Genomic DNA, 21980 nt, shown 5'->3' on the forward strand with positions numbered 1-21980 from the left:
ATCGTAACGAGAGGTCACGATCGATCTCGGGATCGTTACGATGGTCAGTACACCATCAGCTAGCAATCGGTAACGACACGTTGTCAATCTTTCGGAATTCCAACGGGGAATTATTGGTAAGAATCCGGATAACCAACGGGGTTAGAACCGGGAATTATCTATCGGTTTTATTACAGTCCACAAACTAAGAATAACTTTTAACATCATTGAGTGCAAATTGTGTATAAGTTTTAAAATAAACTCGGTCCATCAACACATACGCAGTGCACCGTTATTCACCTCCCCGGAACTTCCTCACCCACCATCCCATCCGGCCCATTTTATCCTACGGAACCTCACAAAATTAACAATGGTTGACATGCAAATCGGAAAATTATAAAGAAACACATGGATAGGGAAAGGATAAATGGTAATCTTTTAAAGAATCTATTCATCACTTCATACATTCTCGCTCACGATTTTCCATTTTCGCACGAATAGACTATTTACAGGGAGACTCTTTCCACGTCACCCAAGAGGTAGAATCATCGACACGTTTTATTTAAAATGGTGTCCCCCGTAGGCTTACTCCACTAAGCCGAGAGATGACAATCATCATGATTTGTAAACCTAGAAGCATAAAGAAATAAATAACGTGAAAAACATAAACCGATAACTGTCCCACGATGAGTTTTTACAATTCACAATTGAACACGATTTCACCATTTTCACTGATTCGATTCGCACACGATGTGTAAATCGATTCTTACATGTCTGGATAGGATAAACCAATGGGTAATCACGAATTGTAAACAAATCTCCCCACACTCCACCGCCCCTTCGTGAAAAAACATTTTGGTTTATAGGAGAATCAATGAATTTACTTACATTATTTTGAATATTACTAGTATTCGATTATTCCTAATCAATAAAAAAAGAGATTATTCTATATTTCGTTATGAAATAGTTCACTAATTCGCGGGAGTGAGTGGGAAAATCATGGGGAAGGAGATAGGAAAATAAACAAAAAATAACAATGGTTCTTATTATTTTTGTGTTGTTCCTTTATTTTCTTCTTTGTAAAGATTTTTTTTACATTTTTCCGTACTTTTTAAAATCATTTTGCATTTTGAGAAATAATCTCTGCGCCGAACAGCTTGGAAGAGTGTGGATGACCAGGAGTTGAGAGGAAGGTGAAAGTGACCGCCGCCCGCCCTCGTGGCGCTTGCGAGACCTTGTCCCCTGTTTTTCACTTGAGAATGCGCATGCATCGACAGGACAAACACGTGTTCCTTCTGTGTAAATTAAAAGTAATTGGTATAATAGTGAATAAGTGTAATTAATTGAAGAGTTGCAATCGAGCCGTCATCAAGAGAACATCCGATCATCAGGACACTCCTTTGAGGACCCATCGAGACCGAATCCACACTCTTCTCGAAATACAGTTAAAACTGTCTCAGGGTGCGTGTGCGCCATAATCGTGAGTTTTTCATTGTTCATAATGATTATTAAATATTAGAACAATTCATCCTAGATTCTCATCTCAGGGTACTATTGGTTTTTTCGTTTAGTTAATTGCGATTTTGCTCTGTGCGGTAGACCCTAAATACCGCCATAATCGTGCATTTATGCCTTTTGCGTTTTTACGCCTTTTCTTGTTGCTTCGGAATGATTAACCTCCCATGTCATGCCCGGGTTATGCAATACTCGTGACCTTGAGGATGTTACATATATTTTGTGAATTTGGGTAAGAATTTTTGCATTTATCGCCTATGGATTTATTCCATTTTTGTGCCTTAGGCCATTGCGATTAGACTTTGCTAACAAAAAGTGCCAGACGATTCGTCGTTTTGCGTACAGATTTACGTTCGTCTACGTTGCACGCTTCCGCGAGAATCTCCCGCGTATTTTCTCTCGCCAAGGTCGCGCCTCCGTATATTGTATACCCGCGTCCGTCGTTCTAGCAGCTCCGGGAAGTTGGCTACTCATTAATGAAAATTAATTATTTAATTTGGCCAGGTCGTTTGACAGTCGATAGCCGGTAATTGACAGACTACTTTTATCGTTTGCCGGATTAAATTAATTCTTTAATGGATTTTTTAAATATTGGGAGCCAAAAACACGGAAGTTGGCTCCAAAAAAAAAAATTCGACGAATGAAGTTCGACAATAGCTCAATCGATAGGAAATCGTTTGTAGGTGATTGACAAGTGATTGCCAGACTCCAACAAACGAATCCTACACCCAAAAATTGAAAAGAACTATTTAGAAATATGAAAATGGCGCTGTGTTGGAATGGGGAACTTGCATGATTTTTTTTTATTTTTTTTTTACATAGTTAATGGTCCTAATAATAGATTTTTCATGAAAAAACATTTAAAAAATCGTTTAACAATTAATTATCGATTGTTCAAAAAGTGAAATTTTCAAATGCTCCAAAAGTTGTCATGACGTCATCAGGCGGGTCCTATACTTCCGCATGTGGCGTCATCTACCGGATCATAGATTCCTACCGTCGGTATATCAAATTTACCTAACCCTACCTGATTAAACCTATTTAAACTGATTTAACCTTAACTGATTAAAACACTCACAAATACTCCAAAATGTCAAATGACAGTCAAAAAGTTGAAAAACAACCATACAAATATTGTTTTGTACCATCGTGTGCGAACTCAACTGTGTCAACACCGAATAAAGTGTTTATAACAGTTCCTGCGTGCAAAAATATTCGAAAATTGTGGTGTGAAGCCGCAGGTTATTTTCGCCCATTACTGGGCAGAAGTGACATTTAACAATGTAACCTCTACTGTTTGTTGACACCGGCTGACGTTTAGAAAAATATCAGTGCTGTCATCTAGCGGCTGAGATAAGAAACCGGCGTCACCGCCTGATGACGTCACGAGCGTTAAAAAGTGGTTCAAAATTATGCAATTTTCGATTAATTGTTAAAAAAAAACTGCAATGAGTTAGAATGTATTTTTCATTGGAGAGTATTCCATAGGCGTTAAACTATTTATTAATACATTTATTTCTCAAATCTGGGCCGCATGCAGGTTCCCCATTGCCCGGGAGTGGCCAACCGTTACATAAGTAGTCTTATCATCAGCTGGTTATTGTGTTGTAGCTGAATGAGTAAATTTTGAAATAAATACAAGGATATTTCAGCTTTGAATCATTTGTTGAATAAATAATTTCACATTCAGTGATTATTTCATGTTGCAGGTCCTGTCGTTGATCAACAAAATATTAATACAATTGAGATTGTAATTTAGACAGTAGAAATTTATTGCTTTTAGATAATCAATTAATCGAATAGCTGCATTGGAACTGATCTAGATGTTGAATAATTTGTCGCTTCACGAATGTTATACGATATTAACATTGTACCAATTTATCCCTCATTGATAAATCTTTTATACCTACAATAGTGCATATTTGACGGAAAATGTTATTTCGGAGCGACAATATTTATCTTCCAAAATCGATTGAATTTCACTATTTTATCTTCAATAGTGTACAAGCATACGATACCCGAACTTTTGATGAATGTTGGTCTTTTTGGTTAAAAGTGTATGGGAATGGGTAACTGAATAAAAAAAATCAAAATTAGCATAAAAAAATTTATTCAGCTGGTACATCTCTTCTGCGTATCACCCTTGGCTTCATTGAATTTGAAAGATGAAGAAAATGTTGCAACGAAGCCAATGCAACTGGGAGCTGGTTCTCTTTGGAGTCGTTCAAATCTCGAATTCCTGTAACACAATCCAGAGTATGGTTAATAGTGAAGAAGAATCATAACGAACTGAGAGAACGGTGAACATTATGGACGATTTGCCCGATACATAATTTTCTTGCCAATGAGAATAGTCATTTTCGAACACGGAAAATATTCTTTGTTGCACAAAGTTCCCTGTTACCGATGGAGTCGGTAACCAGACATTGGCAAAGGGGTCAACTGGACATCTGAGGACAGGTATTGTGATTTTCAAACAATTGCGATCTGCCACGTTATGACTCGAGTATGTATATCATACAAAGTAGTCCAATGTCTACGGTGGACGGTGTCTGGATCACGGTGGAGCTGTTATCATACAACGACCATCGTCCGTCTAGTAAACAATAGACAACATATCTATTATTCTTCCGATTTATTACCCCTGGTAATCTGTGAAAAAATTACAATAGAATAAGAATGTATTCTTTAGTGGGAAAATAAATTTTAGGTATTCATTATTAATAACGATAGATCAACTACTCACCTGAATGTACATTCAATCACAATTGTTGTTGGTAATTGATAAAGAGAGCACTTTCGTGACTGTAAATTCAATGAACAAATGGAAATTTGGTACATTTAGCAGCTCACACGATTCAGGGCATGACTGACGAAGACATTTAACGTTTTTGAGTAAATTGTGAAATTCGACCGCTTTTTCGAAATTGGTGAATGACTTTGACTTTTTTTTTCATTGACCTCGATCACTGGTAGCTTCTCAACGTAACAACCTCAAATATTACACGGAAATTTCTTCCAAATACTGGGTCCTTCAGTCATTGTGCTGGCCCACATTTGTGCGGGCGTACCTTGGACACGTATATTACTTATGTGTACATTGTTATAACTTTCCTCTTCCAGTTTACTAATGTGACTGTCACACATAGATTGCAACATCAGTGCCCTTGTTCTGTAAGCCTCCTCTATATTTCTATCTTTAAGAAGCTTAATGATAAACTCCAGAATAGGGACGTCATGTATATTCTTAATGAACGCCGCGTAATTAGCGTCATTCGTTGCGATGCAGAACAATGCATTTAAAATACAATCAAAACTGGACGTTTGGAGAACGTGGATAATTCTATCATCCCCCATCTCGATTCCAGCTACCAATTCTCCCGCTTGAAACATGGAAATTTCCTGCGAATCGCTGACATCAGTACGGTCAGCGTTATAGACGTCAGAATAATGTAGAATCATGTCCTTCTTCTTCTTGTTTCTCCAATTGTGCCACGTACTTGCAGGTCATTTTGTCGTAGCTCGTTCGCTTTTTCCACTGACCTGCATTAGAATACTGACATTAATGAAACTACATGTACTAATTATGAGAAATAGAAAGAATAACCTTGTGGCATACTCATTTCCAGGCACAACATTTTCACTTTAGATCACAGAACATTCCACTGGCAGGAGTACGCCGTCAGTAACAGTTCAATCCACAGAATCGGTTTGTATCCATGCAAATTTCACCGACGTTAATGAATTAATTCCGGAAAATGCTTTTGGAGTGCTCCAAAAAGTAAATCCACCTGGCTGCACCCCACAAGAAATAAGATGGTGGTTAGCATGATGCGATTTCCCCCACTCCGGAGCAATCCCGACTCAACGCTATTTTTATGTCCCCAAATAGTTTTTGTCAAGTTTTGGGTGTAGGATTCGTTTGTTGGAGTCTGGCAATCGACTGTCAATCACCTACAAACGATTTCCCATCGATTGAGCTATTGTCAAATTTAATTCGTCGATTTTTTTTTGGGAGCCAACGTCCGTGTTTTTGGCTCCCAATATTTAAAAAATCCATTAAAAAATTAATTGAATCCGTCAAACGATAAAAGTAGTCTGTCAATCACCAGGTAACGACTATCAAACGAACTGGCTAAATTAAATAATTAATTTTCATTAATGAGTAGCCAACTCCCCGGAGCTTGTTCTAGCTACTCGATGTTGTTATGCTCTCGGAGCCCGTATGTTTCGTAAATTATATTGCGTTAGGATTTGTCGTTATAATTGCGTTTATGACGCCTCGAAATTTGCAGTTCGAATTTATTTAATGTACCAATCATGAATGAGTCGAAATCATTGCTCATTAGGTTATTTTCGGGTAAATTAATAGTATTTAGCTCGACATTAGCATTGTTATATTTTCTGTTGTTCTATGCCGTTCTTTTGATGAATAATGAATGAGATTAGACGAATAAAAGTAGTTTGGATCTCTCTTTACGAAATTATAGGGATTATATTTGCGTTTCTTATTAAAATTTTGAATATTATAGAAAATGGTATTTATGATTATTATTGTTGGAACGTAACGAATATAGTTCCGTAAAGAATAATAGAATATTTGTTGGATTTGGATTAATTGAATTAATAGCCCTGTGACCAGCATACCCCGAACCAACCCTCTCTCCACAACCAACATCCTGAGCAGCGTAAGTAATTACCACCTTTCCCTTCACCCTTTAGTTTAAGTTTATTACGTTTATGTTTTAATTAAAGTTTTTAGTCCGTCGTCGTGAGTTATCCGCTTCGGTTAGGTTTTTCGGTTTGTTGTTTCCGTCGGGACAAAAAACAACTGGCGCCCTTCAGAGCATTTGTTCCGTTTTCGGAACGTCAAGGAAAAAGGGCGACTTGACTGGTGACTTTTTAGTTAAGAAAAATCTACCACGTTACACTATTCAGATAATAGAACTAACTTTGCGGGAGCAAACAACGAAATCAGAGAAATATATGATTTGAAAAGAGAAGAGAACGAAGCCAAAATACACAACTGCACGTCATCGAAATCGTTTCAGTAGCATTTTATACCACCACAGGCGCCTCATTTTGGAGGCCTTTGGAAGGCGGCTGTTAAATCTTTTAAGTACCACCTGAAATGCATCATCACCGATGAACTTCTCAGCCGTGAAGCCATCATAACACTTGTCATCGCAATCGAAGGGGTCTTGAATTCGCGGCCAATTATGCCAATCTCATCACATCCCAGCGATTTGATTGCTCCAACTCCAGGACATTTGTTAATTCGCCACTCCTTGATCTGTCCCCGCATTCCCGATTCCCAAGGAATACCAAGTAACCGACTAGCATCATGATAGCATGTGCAGAAGCTGAGAGAGGATTTTTGGGCTCGCTGTCATCGCAAATATATAAGTGAGCTCAGCCTACGGTCAAAATGGATGAATCGGGAGCACTTCATCGAGTACCATGGCACTCATCAAGGAGGACCACCTACCAGAGCAATAATAGGCTCTAAGCAGAGTTATCCATGCATATCCTGGGGAAGACAGTATCATCCGAATCGTGACTCTGAAAACATCTCAAGGAATATGCAATCGAAATGTCAAAAAGCTCGCGCCTCTATTGAATGATATTAAACCTCATGATAAGAATTACTTTTAATTCATCGTTATTAAAACACAATATCGTAACCACATTAGTTAATCTTGACAAGAAACATTCCAATTATTTCTCAATACTTCGCAACAGGGGAAAATGTTCCGTCGCGGAATGTTACTCCGGGGTATACTTGTTATGTCCTATCAAGTCACTAGTAGGACGGTGGCGCCATTCACGAATATTTGCGCCAAGTTTTAAATTCGTGGAATTCGTTAGCCGCTAAACCTCTAATGAGGACTCCATCGATGTCAACTCGTTAAAAGGAAATAATTGGATTTAGGTGGTGTAAATAAAATCAATCCAAACAGCAGTGGTTAGGAGAGCACGTGACACACACTTTATTCAATAACTTTCAAATCTTACATTGAGTCTCGAAATATTAATAAACATTCAGAGAAACTAACAACCAAAACTAGACTGAAATTTGGCGATTAACTATTTGAAGAGAGAAGGGGCAATGAAACAAGTTAAAATCGAACTGAACTAAACTTAACTAATCTTCCAAGGGTTGGGTCCTACAACCCCCACTAGTCTAAATGTTGCGCACGCAACTTGGTCAAGAAAAAGGGAAGAGGGGTAGAATAAGGAAAGCAGGGAAAAGGAAAACGCGTGACATCGCGTTTTCTCTGTCAAGGGACTCAGGCCCTCAACTTTCGATACAATGGACAAAGAAGACCTCACACGTGTTGAATCAAAACATGAGCAAAAACAGAACTAGTACTTTACGACCTAGACTGTATTGATTCGAAGATTTATGATTTCCTTCTCAAGTTTCAGGTTGGGAGAAAATGTTTATCCAACGAATTTTACGGGTAAATAAATGGGAAAGTTAAACTCAAGATGTTGAGATTTATGCGTAACGATTTTTCCCACACTGGTGGTGTTGTTTTCATTGTTCATTGTCCATTGTATCTACTTTTTCTGCGTATTTCGACACAGATTATATTGGAATATGGGATTAAAATAAGTAACACTTTTAGTTTGCACACTTTATATTTTATTTCTATGTTTGGCTCAACTTATGCCAGGAGGTATGTTCCTCTAAAGATCCTAACGATAGACTGCCCTCCGAAATAATATTTTGGGCCTCATGGACTGAAACATTTCCACCCCCAAAAAGGTTTTTATTTTATGGCCCCATGGCCACTTCTTGTCGTCAAATGTTACTAAGTAAAACGGGTAATAAAAACTTTTCCCTCTTTTTCTACATTTGGGGCCCACCATAAAGTTCTAGACAATATTTAGCAGAGGAGAAAGAGTGAATTTTGTATTTGGGGAAATCCCCAAAAATTCAACAGATCAAAATATAAAAATTAAGATTAATTTAAATTTCGCGGACTGAGATTAATGATATACAGGGTGTCCCAGGATTGCACGTCCAGACTTTAAACTTAAGTTGGGGGTGAAATTCTGGATCGAAAAGTCCTGAGCGACTTTTTGATCAGACGCACCCTCTTCAACTTATTCAGGGTTGAAGTTGGACGAATCAGGGGCGTGAAATACCCGGTCGCACGACGGTGAGGAAAACGTTCGAGTGTGGTGGTGTCCCCACCATACGGTACTACTCCCCTGCGGTGGTAGAAAGAGATGACTGGCGGCGCTGGGTAAGAGGAAGGGGAGGGAAATGAAAAAAATAAACACAAAAAAAAAAATCATCAGCGATTGTTTATCTTTTTTCTCCTTCGCTGGAAGAAAAAATGAAAATCTCATACAGGGCCAATGGGGCTTTAGAAAATTAAATCGCCGGGTTTTTTTTTCCAGCGCTGTAATTTTCAACGCTGTTTTTTTCTCCTTTTCGATTAGATTAAGAGATTTAATGGGCCTCAATCGATGGGGAATTTATTCCTCCATCGAATGCCCTTGGTTTCATCCCTTGGCATTAATTAGGGCAGGAGTAAATAATTTTTATGTAGCGGGCGGGTGTTCATTTTTTTCATTTCCCTCCCCTTCCTTTTACCCACCGCCGCCTGTCATCTCTTTCTGCAGCCGCAGGGGAGTACTACGGTATGGTGGGGACACCACCACACTCGTATGTTTTCCTCACCGTCGTGCGACCGGGTATTCCACGCCCCTGATTCGTCCAACTTCAACCCTGAATAAGTTGAAGAGGGTGCGTCTGATCAAAAAGTCGCTCAGGACTTTTCGATCCAGAATTTCACCCCCAACTTAAGTTTAAAGTCTGGCCGTGCAATTCTGGGACACCCTGTATAGTGACATCTACACATACTTATATCTGGGGATTTTCCATTGGGATTTCCCCATCATATAAAATCATACTCAAACATAGTTCCGTCCCGCTCATCATAAAATTTCTTGCATACCATCCGAATATTTTCCCCGGAAAAAATAGTTTTCCATCTACCGTCATGAACAACTTACAATTTAATCCTCACGCTTCCCTTCCTTTTTTTGAATTTGTCGAACTATTTTAAAATTTCCAAAGTTGTTTGGTTTCATAACCAAGTTCATCGAGAACAGGTCGACAATAATACTCCCCGCAGTTTCGTATCCGAACTTTAAGTTCTTTTTTATATCAAGATTGATGTAATGAGAATCTTTCTGTAAAATAAAAAGTAGAAATTCAGTATTTAAGTGAGTTGTGTCCTCTTTATTCCAGGGTTATTCGCCCTTCCGAGAATTCGGGTTTCGAGATTATCTCACTCAGCGAACACCTATGACTTGTTAGATGTGCCAAGCACTTCAAAGTGGAGTATCCACTAAATACAGATATTATTTTGTGGCTAGCAGGTCAATTGCCATTCTTTATAGCCATACATAAAGCCAACTCATCCGAACTACAATGAGGGGCTAGTTTCATTGATTGCAGTATAAACTACATGAGACGTACAATGGATATTCACGTAATTGTAATTTAAAAAAAACCGAAAACATCCTACATTTTCCTGAAAATAAATAACAGATAGGAACCATACGTACCATTTGTCAGCTCGGTCAATCAAATATTCCAAGAATGATTTAAAGACATTAGTCAATTCATTTTCCGATTTTTCTTTTTCATTGTTGTGAGACAAGCGCTTTTTGGAAAACAATCATAAATTTACAATTCAATTTAACGAATAAATCGGTGGGGAATCCAATTTAAATATCAGATGAAATACCGATCTTTATTTCTGATCGTTACCAAGTCTATATTATCGACCTATAACGGTAAATCATTCATTCATTTTTGCTTTATCGGTGCTGTTATGTAGCAGCTTGAGGTGAGGTTTTACAAATCTCTTTTGTCAAGACAGAGTTGTGAACACGTCCTGCTGATTTATCGTTGTGCCAATAAATCTATCAATTCAACTCATATAGGTTGAGCATCCATGATTCGTCACACTTATTCATCTCCACTATTGACTCTTCAATAAGAGTCCCACAGAATTAAATTTTCTGTCATATTAAATAATAGGCCTCAAGCATACCTGCAATTGAAAATAATATTCGAATCCATCAACCGATTGGCGAATAATGTTCAAAAAACTTGTGTTAAAAACGAATACATGCACATCCATACAAGCACGATCTAAAAATCATGGTTTCGGACTTTTTGAATCATAATGAGTTGATATAGGATTCTAAAACTGGAACTTGAATTTGGTTGATTCTAACGCTTTTATATGGCAGCTGTTGCGTGTCAAATTATAAAAACCACAAAAACATATCATACAGGATGAATTCTTAGATATTTGAGCTTCAATTCCAACCATTAGCACTAATATTAATTTTCGTATTATTGATAATGGGCATTCCTCAGACCCTCGCACACCTTACCAACCCCGTCCCAATTCCCAAAATATCCCTCGTGGCCCGTCCTTCTTTTATGACATACTCTTTACATACTCTGCCATCACCTTTCCCTTTTATTAGAATACCCATCCAAAATCCCTCATGAATTTACCCTCTAGATTTTCTTTATTGGGGAATGGACCCAATCATTTTTTGCCCCTACTGCCCCTTCCCTGAATATTCCTCCCTTCCAATCTCATGTCCAACGCGAAAGACCTCTAATTGTAGAGACAGTTTCGAAACACCCCGCGTATGGGAAACACCTCGTCGGAGGTCCCTAAATCATCATTATTTTCTGTTACAATAAACAAGTGTATCTTTTTGAACCGTGAGTGCTTATTGAAGTGAAACTTCTTTGCGCTCGTTGGGCTGTAAATGCCCGTATGTAACGTATGTAACGAAAAAGCGACAGGAAAAAGGATGGGATGGCGCGCGTGGTGGGGCAGTCGGACGGAAAGAGACATGGGAGAGAAACGAACACGCGATAGATTCGGAGTAAGAAAATGACTCATTTTGTTAATATTGTTACGTGTCCCCCTTCGAAGAAACAGAAAAAAAGTGAAAGCTACGTCACTTACTCAGAAGAGATTGATCGACTTAGCCGTTTGGCTTATTCAAGTTTTTCTGAGGAAGAACGTGATCGTGCTGCCTGCCGCGCCTTTATCGATGGAATCAATAACCCACAAATGGAATTTACATTAAAATCTGAGGATATTGAAAATTTCCAACGTGCAGTTGAACGCGCAACTCAGCTGAGTTCTATTTCCAACTCTGTGATTAACAAACGCCAACTTCAAAATTCATCGCATTTTCGATCGCAAATGGATTATCGCGATCTCTCATCAAAACATGACAGGCATAAGAAAGTTTTCAATACGGAAACGAATATACGATGCTACAAATGTCACAGTTTTGGTCAATTCGCTAAGCATTGCAAGAGCTTTGGTAATCCAAATCAGAATAGTCCTAGGAGTTCTCACAATAATCCCACACAAGAATTCAACTCAACTCGGGTCAATCACCATCCTTACCATCATTTTAATAATGGCAGTAGAAATTTCAAATCAAAATTTCCAAATAATAACAAACATTCAAACCGAAATGGATCTGCTAACACCCAGACACATTCGGAAAACTTAATGGAGTCGATTCGTTGGGGGACGAATTGACTCAACCAAATTTCAATATTTCTAGATGTTTTCAGGTGAAAAATGAAACTCAAGATCCAATTCTTGCTTTGGAATTGAAAGGAAAAATTAATGATCATTCTTGCTTTATGACAATTGACACAGCTAGTGACATTACATTAATTAACCCTAAACTTTTGAACAACAATCTGACTGGTCTAAAAAACTCTACCAGAAGGATCAGTATTATCACTGTTTCTGTCGAACATTTCCCTTATCAAGCTATCACAAAAATTGAAATTTCCATCGGAAATTTTTCTATTGTTCTTGACGCGGTCTTCGCAATTATAAAAGAAGATTGTATTCTTGGCTTAGATTTTCTCTACAAATCTGGCCTCTTACAAGACTTCCAGTCGATTGCTAAGAGAAAATTTGACATTGATAACCCTAAGAAAACGGTTTTTATCAAACGAAAGATTTCGAAAGGAATCTCTGGATTTTCCCCAAATATTCCTGAATTTTTGCTTCAACTATTTGAAAATTCATGTGAGTTATTAAATCCAAAAGAACAGAGAGAGTATTCAAAAGCTTTCTTCTAACTTATCAAGAGCGCTTTTCCTCCAATTCTACTGACTTAGGGAGATATCCAGGAGCTAAACACGTAATCGACACTGGGAACTCGAATCCAATCAAACAAAATCCTCGCAGAGTCCCATTCCATTACCGCGACAAAGTTTTTGATCTCCTTGAGGAAATGAAAGAACAACAGGTTATTGAACCTAGCTACAGTCCTTTGGCTTCTCCTGTTGTCCTAGTTAAGAAAAAAGATGATAAAAACCCCCCGCGTTTTTGTGTCGATTATCGCGAACTTAACAACATCACCAAAAAAGATTCCATGCCTTTACCTCGCGATGAAGAAATTTTTGATGCTGCCTCCGAATCTTCTTGGTTCTCAACAATCGACTGAAAAAGCGGATATTGGCAAGTCGAACTGGATCCTAAAGATAAAGAGAAAACTTCTTTTGCAATTGGCGATGAATTATGGCAATTCAAAATTCTCCCTTTTGGTCTTTGCAACGCCCCTGCAACCTTCGTTAGAATAATGAATGAGGTTTTACGAGGCTTGAATGGGAAAATTTGTCGCGTATTTCTAGATGACATCATTGTTTTCGGTCATAATTTTGACGAACATTTACCCAATCTCAAATTAGTAATCTCTCGATTAACTGAAGCTAACTTAAAAGTGAACACCAAAAAATGTAAATTTTTCAAACACGAAGTGCTTTATTTGGGTCACATAATTTCAAGAAATGGAATCAAATGCTCTCTGGACAAAATTTCATCTATTATAGATTGGCCAATTCCTAAAACTAAACGTCAACTCAGAAGTTTCCTTGGTTTATACTCCTACTACAGAAAATACGTGAAAGGTTTTGCTGCCATTGCTAAGCCCTTACATACTCTAACTGGAGATCGAATTCCCTTCAAATGGACCCCTGAATCTCAAGCTAGTTTTGATCAATTAAAATCCGGCCTAACCTCTCCACCGATTCGATCGATCCCAATTTCCAATGGCGATTTCGTTCTAGATACTGATGCATCATTATTCGCCATTGGAGCCACCTTTTCCCAAATTCAGAATGACGAAGAAAAAGTCATTGCGTATTTCAGTAAATGTCTAAACAAATCTGAGAGAAATTATTGCGTCACTCGTAGGGAACTATTAGCTGTAGTTGTATCTGTCGAGCATTTCAGTCATTATCTTCTCGGAAGAAAATTCTTAATTAGAACAGACCACGCAGCTTTAAAATGGCTTCTTTCTTTTAAAAATCCACAAGACCAAGTAGCTCGTTGGATCGAAATTCTATTCACTTACGATTTTGAAATTACTCAAAGACCAGGCCATCTTCATGGAAATGCTGATGGTTTGTCGAGACGTCCTTGCTCTTGTAAAAAATGTGAAAAACTCAATACAAGAAACGAGGAAGAAGAGAAACGCATTTTTCGAACAACTTGGATCACTACTGATGACGGCAATTGGTCCACTCTGCAGGTTCAAGATCCAATCCTCCGCATGTTGATCGATTCAAAAAAACGGAATCAACGTCCTGACTGGCATGAAATCTCTCACCTTGGCTCAGATGTCAAGCTCTACCTTCTATATTGGGATTCTCTCGAATTGATAGGTGGTGCTCTCTACCGTCGATCCAACGACAAATCCAAAATTACTCTTCAAATTATTGTTCCTAATTCTTCGAGAAAAGAAATACTCAAGACCGCACACTCTTCTCCCCTCGGTGGCCATTTCAAAGTCAACAAAATGCTAGATAATATTCGGAAACGTTTCTCTTGGACTTCTTGTAAAATTGATGTTGAGAATTGGTGCCGCAGATGTTCTGTTTGTTTCAATCGAGATGGCCCAGCACAACGAGCCAGAAGAGAATTACAGCTTTATAATGTCGGCTTTCCTTTTGAGAGAATAGCAGTTGACATTTGAGGTCCTTTACCAAGAACAATTAGTAACAATCGGTTCGTCCTTGCAGTCACTGACTATTTTTCTCGTTGGCCTGAAGTAATCCCACTTCCAAATCATCGGGCAGCTACTATCGCTGAAGCTTTGGTAGTCCATGTCGTTTCACGTTTTCGAATACCTCTAGAAATCCACTCCGATCAAGGAAGAGATTTTGAATCCGGAATTTTCAACTCACTTATGAAGCTATTAGGTATTCATAAAACGCGTACGACCCCATTGCATCCACAATCCAATGGTATGGTTGAGCGTTTAAACAGAACTATCCTTAACTACCTCGCTAAATTTATCAATGACAATTAAAATTCATGGGACGAGTGGCTTCCATTATTCCTTCTCGCATATCGTTCCTCTAAGCATTAAACCACCCAATTCACTCCAGCAAAGTTAATGTTCGGTAGAGAATTGGGACTTCCTCTAGATTTGCTTCATGGTAACCCATCATTCAATAACTCTAACAATCTCGTTAATTTACCTGATTACATAGATCAGTTGCAAGAGCAATTAGTGAACACACATAATCAAGTCAGAGAAAATTGGAAAATCAAAAGCGACAAAATGAAATCTAAATTTGATTTAAAAGCTCACATGATTTACTTTACACCTGGTCAGAGAGTTTGGCTCTTTGCTCCCAAGAGAGTCAAAGATCGCTGTCCAAAAATTCAAAGAAGTTGGGAGAAAACATATGTGATCCGTTCCAAACTAAATGATGTTGTGTATCAAATTCAGAAATTCCCTAAAGGTAAATTCAAAATAGTACATGTCAACCGTCTGTGGCCAATGGAACATGATGATCTAGAATGATTATTATCCTTCATTAGCCTCATTTCTTATGTCTGTTGTAGCAGACGGGCCCCATCACTTATGTCTGTTGTAGCAGACTGGCCTGATTACTTATGTCTGTTGTAGCAGACGGGCCTCATTACTTGTGTCTGTTGAAGCAGACTGACCTGATTATTTATTTTTACCTGTTTCACTTTACTCTATCACCTTTGAGTTATTTCAGGATGAATGAATGTGTGTATGTGTCAAAATGAATTATATACGCTCATTTTTGCATAATGAATGTAATAATTTCGAAAGCTTTCGAAAAACTGCAATCTTGTGAAGTTTGAATTTTTGGTAGTTGCTTATAAACTAGTTGCTAGTAATTGTTTGCAGACAAGTAATTTGGAAAAGTAGTTGCTTGTTATTTTCATTGAATGACATTCTCATTTAAATGTTTTTCTTTTCTTTTCTAATTTGAGGAAATCTCTGTGTTGAGTTGTTTTCAGATACTGTACCCATAACGGAAATTTTCAGGGGAACCATTCTGCTGTTTCAGAAAATGAACAATGAAAGTTCGAGTCAAATCCTGACATTCACACCCTTAATGAATAAGTCAATTAAGAACAATTTATTCCTCTTGCTCAACATAACCCATTGAAAATTGTAACAAACACTTTCGATAAATTATGATTGTATAGAATCAAACAAATATTAATCGGCTGTTCTTTAGCGTTGATTTCTGGGAGGTTTTAGCTAAAGAACAGACTGGGGCCCTCCCTATGTAGGATCTTGCAACGCTTGAATTTTTCAGTTTGTCATAAATTGAAGCAACAAATCCTAGAGTTGTAATACCTCAAATAGTCCCTGGTGTGATTGCCGGGGCGGCAATCTTTTTGCGGAGGGGAGTAGTGTTACGTGTCACCCTTCGAAGATTCATTCATTTGTCTATGATCTGAACTTGGTCAGAATCACGACTGTCTTTTGGATTAACATTAGTCTTGTGTGTCTCTCTTCGGAGCTCTGACGTGTCACATCGTAATACTCTTTGTAACTAATAAACCGCGCCAAACATTTGTCAACCTGTGTCGTCTTTATTCTTCGCTGGATATAACAATATGATGAACAATACTAATAAAACCTTTTTATTAATATCTGGATAGTTCACTGGGAATTACCAATCCAGTTGCATCAAATGCTTTTTACCCATTTGAAAATCATGAAATCTCCGGTCTAACTTATCCTTCCGTAAAATTCACGAATTTTAAGAGGTACGAAAATGAGAATTTTGTAATTTATTTAAATATATACTCTAATATGAATATTGGAGATCAATTTGCTTGATTTTTCAATGAAATTGTAAATTTCCTGATTTTTTGTCCTAAATGGACTTCGGTGTCACTGTTCCCCGAATTCACAAATACATTGACAGCGATTTCTTTGTTTTCTGTTAATTTTCACATATAATACCACAAGTGCTTCAAAATTATCGAATATTTCCCGATAGATTCGTTGCAAACAAATGAAGGAGTCAAGTTTTTCAGGCTAAAAAATCACGAGTGATTCTTCCTGAAAAACTTGACGACTTCATTTGTATGCAGGGAACCTAGAGGGAAATATTCTATAATTTTGAAGCTCGAGTGGTATTCAGGGGATTATTTTTCCTATCCAAATTTCGGCCAAGAGAATTGTACCATGACATGAAAAGAGGTTTATTTGGTTAAGTGTCGTTTGTTTACCAAAATATTCAAAAAATTATCGCATATAATACCACAAGAGCTCCGAAATTATCGGATATTTCCCGATAGGTTCGTTGCAAACAAATGAACGTGTCAAGTTTTCCAGTTTAAAAATCACGAGCGCGAAGCGCGAGTACTTGATGTTTTCTAATTATAGTTTTGGGATTTGAAACGCGTACAAATTGTTTATCGGATATTTTCATTGCATAATGCGTGACAGGAAATTCTTGGTTGGGATTTTTGGATTTGGTAGGATAGGAATTAGGATTATTCTCGATCTAATTCTACTGAAAAGACGGAAACTCGAGACCGGGATTCAAACCAGGGACTTTCCGATTATGCATTGGGTGCTCTTTCAACTCAGCTATCTGGCTTCTAGGTACTTCTTCAGTTGAGATTTTTTGTATATACGCATATACAATTTATATTTACTCACCGACAATGTTACAAACATAATTGTTGGTGAATAATATCATCTAGTCATAATATTATACCCAATAATATTATCAATGAAAAATATTTCTGCTAATAAAATTACAGGTCATAAAAATTATGGATATAGTATTATTTGCACATATTTTTCATGATAATCTATCCAATAATATTACAGTCCGATAATATTTAGGGGTGTTACCTCCACTGCGGCAAGTACGTTGGTTCCGGTTTTTTTGTTTACCATGTTCAGATTTCGTGTTTTCTTTCTGTTATCTGTATAATTTTCCCAAATTTGTTAGAATTTGCTTTCGATATGAGTAAAAATAACCAAGTTTTTGTCATGTTATGAGATATTTTATAGCGAAATGTACGTTGTAATCAGTTTTCAATATCCAAGTTAACATTATTTTCATTGGTTTTGATGCTCTAAAAAGGACAATAGTTGTTAAATTGCGAGCTATGATTAGAAAATTTTTTAATGAAATGCGATTTTTATTTTTTACTTTTCTGTGACCTTAGGGCAATTATTAAAATAGCATTGAAAAAGATTAAATTCGATATTGAGGTTAATAGAGTCAGTAGTGGAGTGTCTCACCTGCCTTTGACGAGTGCGCAATAACTACTGGACTGATTTCCACATCTACTGGAAATTAGATAATATGATTCATTTATCAATTTCCTACATCTATCAGAGCTGCGTAAATAACGCTCTCTAAAACTGTTGCTATTCTCGGGAGTCGATTCTTTCCGAAACAATTATCAGTGTTTCATGAAGAATGAATGGACGAGAAGATGATACTAACAGGAAAAATGCTTATGTTGTAATGTGCAGTGGTGGGGCAGAATTTTTCCTGATTATGAGTATTGAATTCACTATCATGAATCGTGTTTGACCAGTATCGCCAGCTATGACGGATAAACAAGTGGTAACTGTCCCTGACAATCCCGGTAATTGCAACTGTTCAGGTGTAATTATTGAAAACATCTTTTTTTTATCGTGTCAATATCATGCACATCACTTAACACTAATGTTCTTTCGTGTTTGTAATGTCAACGGAACACACTTAGAGAAAAGTATAATATTACCAATGATATTCATTTTAGGCAAACAAATACAGAAATTTTCATTGGGAAAATCCGTTTTAAATTATTTTTAGAAGAATATTTATTTGGTAAAATTATATTTTTCTCTTAGCGCAGACCATCAAAAATGATACATGTCAGTGACTTCCATTAATCATCCGATTTTTTTTTTAGTCAAAACCTGCCTTTGCCTTTTCATTTTTTCAGTAAAAAATGGAAAGAATGGAGTAATAATTAGTTCATACATTAATGATTACCAGTACTATAAATCTGAACACATAATATTTTTTTCCTTTTAATAATATGGTGATATAATAGAATCCGCACTATACATGACTATCCTGAATCAAAGTCAGATGCTGATTAATGAAATAACCCGGAAATAACATAGATTTAATGTCATTTTCTCGACGTATATCATTGAAGGCTACACATTTATCCATTCACTCGAAAAAAACCAATTGCAAACTAAATGTGGGTGATGAATTTAACCAGTCTGGCATGAGGATGTACTTAACTAAATGCCTAATCATGAGAATGCTCTCAAATATATTCGTGTGCCATTTGCGCTCCTAATTTGACTTCAAACTCTAAAAAAATGAAACGAATGTCTGGTAAGAAAAACGTCAACAAACTATTTTGATTTCTATAGCAAACAGTGTTTGTTGAGTGAATAGCATATTCCTTAGACATTTAATGCTGAAAAATGTAATCAATAAATGAAATAGGAAACAGCACCATGTTTGTACAGTGTTTGGATTGAAAAAAAAGTTAAAAAATAGGCCTAAAGGGAACTTTGCGTGGTCTCTTAAAATATCTCTGCATGTAGGGGAAAATTTCCTATTTTCCTTGATCCCTCAATAGTACGGTTGTAGGTACGTCTAAAAAGAACCTCTTGGAGCTCCTAAAAAGCACCCCTAGAACCACGGGTCCTACTTTTTAACTTTTTTGTTTCTCAAAACATTTTTTAAACTTGTCGCTATTTTGTATTTCAGGGATTTTAAGCAATTTTTTGCCTTAATTGCATCGAAGAAATTTCATATCTACTCAACAAACACTACTTGTTTTCGGAGCCAAAGTATAAAAATGAGGTCAGATTTACCGACTTCATTAGTCACGTATAACATAAAAATGGAAAATGTAATGTTTCACCTAGTCTATATGTTAAAAGTTCTATTAGGTAGAATATCAAATTGATAAATATTTGGACGAAAATCCAATCGGCGGACAGAAGTGGCTGTGAAAAAAATTAATTTTTGACTTGCTCAAGTAGAAATGTCCAAATGTTACCGACAAAATGTTTCCATGAAAATAATTTCTAAGATACAGCTATGAGGAATGTAATCGATAAGACAGATTTAATCAAGCATAATTTTTGACTCCTTTATTTTGTAGCACTTGCCCTTACACTTTGCTTCATCACTTGTGCCCCCTTATAGTGTCTACCAAACGGTTATTGTAACATATGTATATGTATGCATTAAATGTAGAGACTTGGACAAGCTTCAGAGCCGATTGCTGTCAGTTGATGAATCAACTGTGGGGAGTTGTGCTACACTTACAACTGTGCTACAATTCAATTACTAGGGTACAATTTGTGACAATTTTTTAATGCCAGCCTCGAGATGCGAATTTCCCATATTTAAAGGTTGTAAGAGACATACGCAAAAAATCGAAACCAACTTAGTAAACTGATTATATCTTTATAAATACATATTGTAGAGATAAAATAGTTACGTATAAGAAAACGGCGTAGGTGGTTGAAATAATAAAAGTGGTCTCACTAATTGTATATCAAGTGCCATTATCATTTCAATCAAGGATTTTTTTCAAGGGAGTGTGGTAGGGGTACACTGAAAAGGACATTCTTTTTGCCAAATATCCATTTACTTCAGGGACGTATTTATTTTTTAAACATTTATTTTTGAAATAGAGCAATTCCCTGACCCTTCTAATTAGGTTTGAAATGAATCAATTATATTTTCATAGAGTATGATCATGATAATTATATTCACTTTGAGAGAAGTTCTGCAACAATTATGAACGGTCAATAATCCATTGGAATTTATTCCTCAAGAAAATCAGAAATTTAGAACAACTAAATAATTATGAATAGAGTTCATTCAAAGACCCATACAAACTAGTCATCCTCTAGAATAATATGCTGGCCGTAATTTAAATTTGACTCACTCCCGCTTGGCGATGATTAGAAGGGGAGAAATACAATTTTGAAGAAATAAACACTTCCCTCAAGTAAATGAATATTTTCCAAAAATAATTTTTTCTCTTGGTGTAGTTGCTTTGTGTATACATGTGTAGATGCATGTGAGCTATTGGCCTAGTGAGTGAGAGAGCGATATGGAGCGAGATACATATATTGAATACATACCAGAAGCCTCATTATTATGCCAAATTGCTAACGGATTGATTTTGAAACAGGAATCTTCGGTGCCAGACATTTGCAATGTGTTCTGTGCTTCTTGGGTATCACTATTGCCTATGCCAATAGAGTGTGCATGTCTATCGCTGTCGTAGCTATCGATAAGGAGTTAAAAGTGAGTGAGTATTAAAGAATTTCATAATGAAAGAACCGGGAAGTTATTCCTGTACACGAAGAGAAATCATCAGTAAAACTACGTAACCATTTACGTCATTTGCGAGCAAGTGTTATTTCTTTAGTCTATTATGTAGAAATGGAAGACAATAATTCTGAATCTGCTAGCAAATTTTCTAGCTTATGACGGAAGAATTACGATAAAGAGGGGTAATTTTTTAAAAGCAATCAATTTCAACTCAAAGTTCCGTAGTAATTAGAACACATAATATAATAATTATTTGATACTATGTACTCTACTTGATCCCTTCCTGGGGGCTCATGGTGCATGTTAGTGTCGGCGAGGTGAAGGAACGAAAGTGATGGTTGGGTTTGTTGGAGGGAAATGATGTTATACATGGAGAAAAAAGTGTATGAAAAATTACTGTGCCGGGCACTGAGAATCGAGTTGCAAAATGCGATAACACTAGAATGTGTTTTACTCACTCATAAAAATTTCTATTACAACCGTAAATTGTGGCTTCGTAAAACCTAATAAAGAGTACTAAAAAATTTGAAGGTCTATCATTTTTTATTTACGTTTCAAGAAAAAACTGATAGAAGTATTTTTAAAAATTCTATCTAAGGCAGTTTATTTTATCGGGCCGTCTATCATTTACTACCATGCCGCACAGTAATTTTTCGATAACTATAAAAATATGGCCCATTATTACCGAGGTTAGACTGCGTCATGGGACATGTTGCAGCAGCTGTTTAGCACCTATCTCCTCACGGGCCATTAGACTTTGAATTTTTACGAGGTCGATATA

At 36.9% G+C, this 21980-nt stretch overlaps 2 protein-coding genes across 13 annotated transcripts in view; one reads left to right on the forward strand and one right to left on the reverse strand.

The window, feature by feature from the left end:
- Positions 1–3132: 3132 nt before the first annotated feature.
- LOC135160962 (uncharacterized) lies at positions 3133–21209 on the reverse strand. Of its 8 annotated transcripts, none has more exons than XM_064118164.1 (4): positions 21007–21188; positions 18130–18174; positions 4241–10574; positions 3133–4146 (listed from the first exon to the last, which is right to left on the reverse strand). In XM_064118164.1, exon 3 carries the CDS (start codon positions 4954–4956, stop codon positions 4489–4491), a length of 468 nt encoding a protein of 155 aa, XP_063974234.1. In that variant the 5' UTR covers positions 4957–10574; positions 18130–18174; positions 21007–21188; the 3' UTR covers positions 3133–4146; positions 4241–4488. The 8 variants fall into 8 exon arrangements, with proteins under 8 accessions (XP_063974234.1, XP_063974232.1, XP_063974231.1 ...); XM_064118162.1 differs by lacking the exon at positions 21007–21188 and adding an exon at positions 17734–17807 and having other exon boundaries at positions 18130–18331; XM_064118161.1 differs by lacking the exon at positions 21007–21188 and adding an exon at positions 17734–17960 and having other exon boundaries at positions 18130–18331.
- Positions 18358–21980, forward strand: part of LOC135160960 (putative inorganic phosphate cotransporter) — a 60909-nt gene continuing 57286 nt past the window's right edge. Inside the window, exons 1-2 of one of the 5 annotated variants that reach the window (XM_064118158.1) lie at positions 18358–18482; positions 21057–21176. In XM_064118158.1, coding sequence (XP_063974228.1) covers positions 18443–18482; positions 21057–21176 — 160 coding nt within the window. In that variant the 5' untranslated portion in view covers positions 18358–18442. Of the gene's footprint in view, positions 18501–20213; positions 20266–21056; positions 21177–21980 lie in introns of those variants that run through there. The other 4 variants (XM_064118151.1, XM_064118157.1, XM_064118150.1 and 1 more) reach the window with 4 other exon arrangements.

The sequence above is a fragment of the Diachasmimorpha longicaudata genome, chromosome 3, assembly GCF_034640455.1.
Source record: "Diachasmimorpha longicaudata isolate KC_UGA_2023 chromosome 3, iyDiaLong2, whole genome shotgun sequence".
Taxonomy (NCBI): Eukaryota; Metazoa; Arthropoda; class Insecta; order Hymenoptera; family Braconidae; genus Diachasmimorpha; species Diachasmimorpha longicaudata.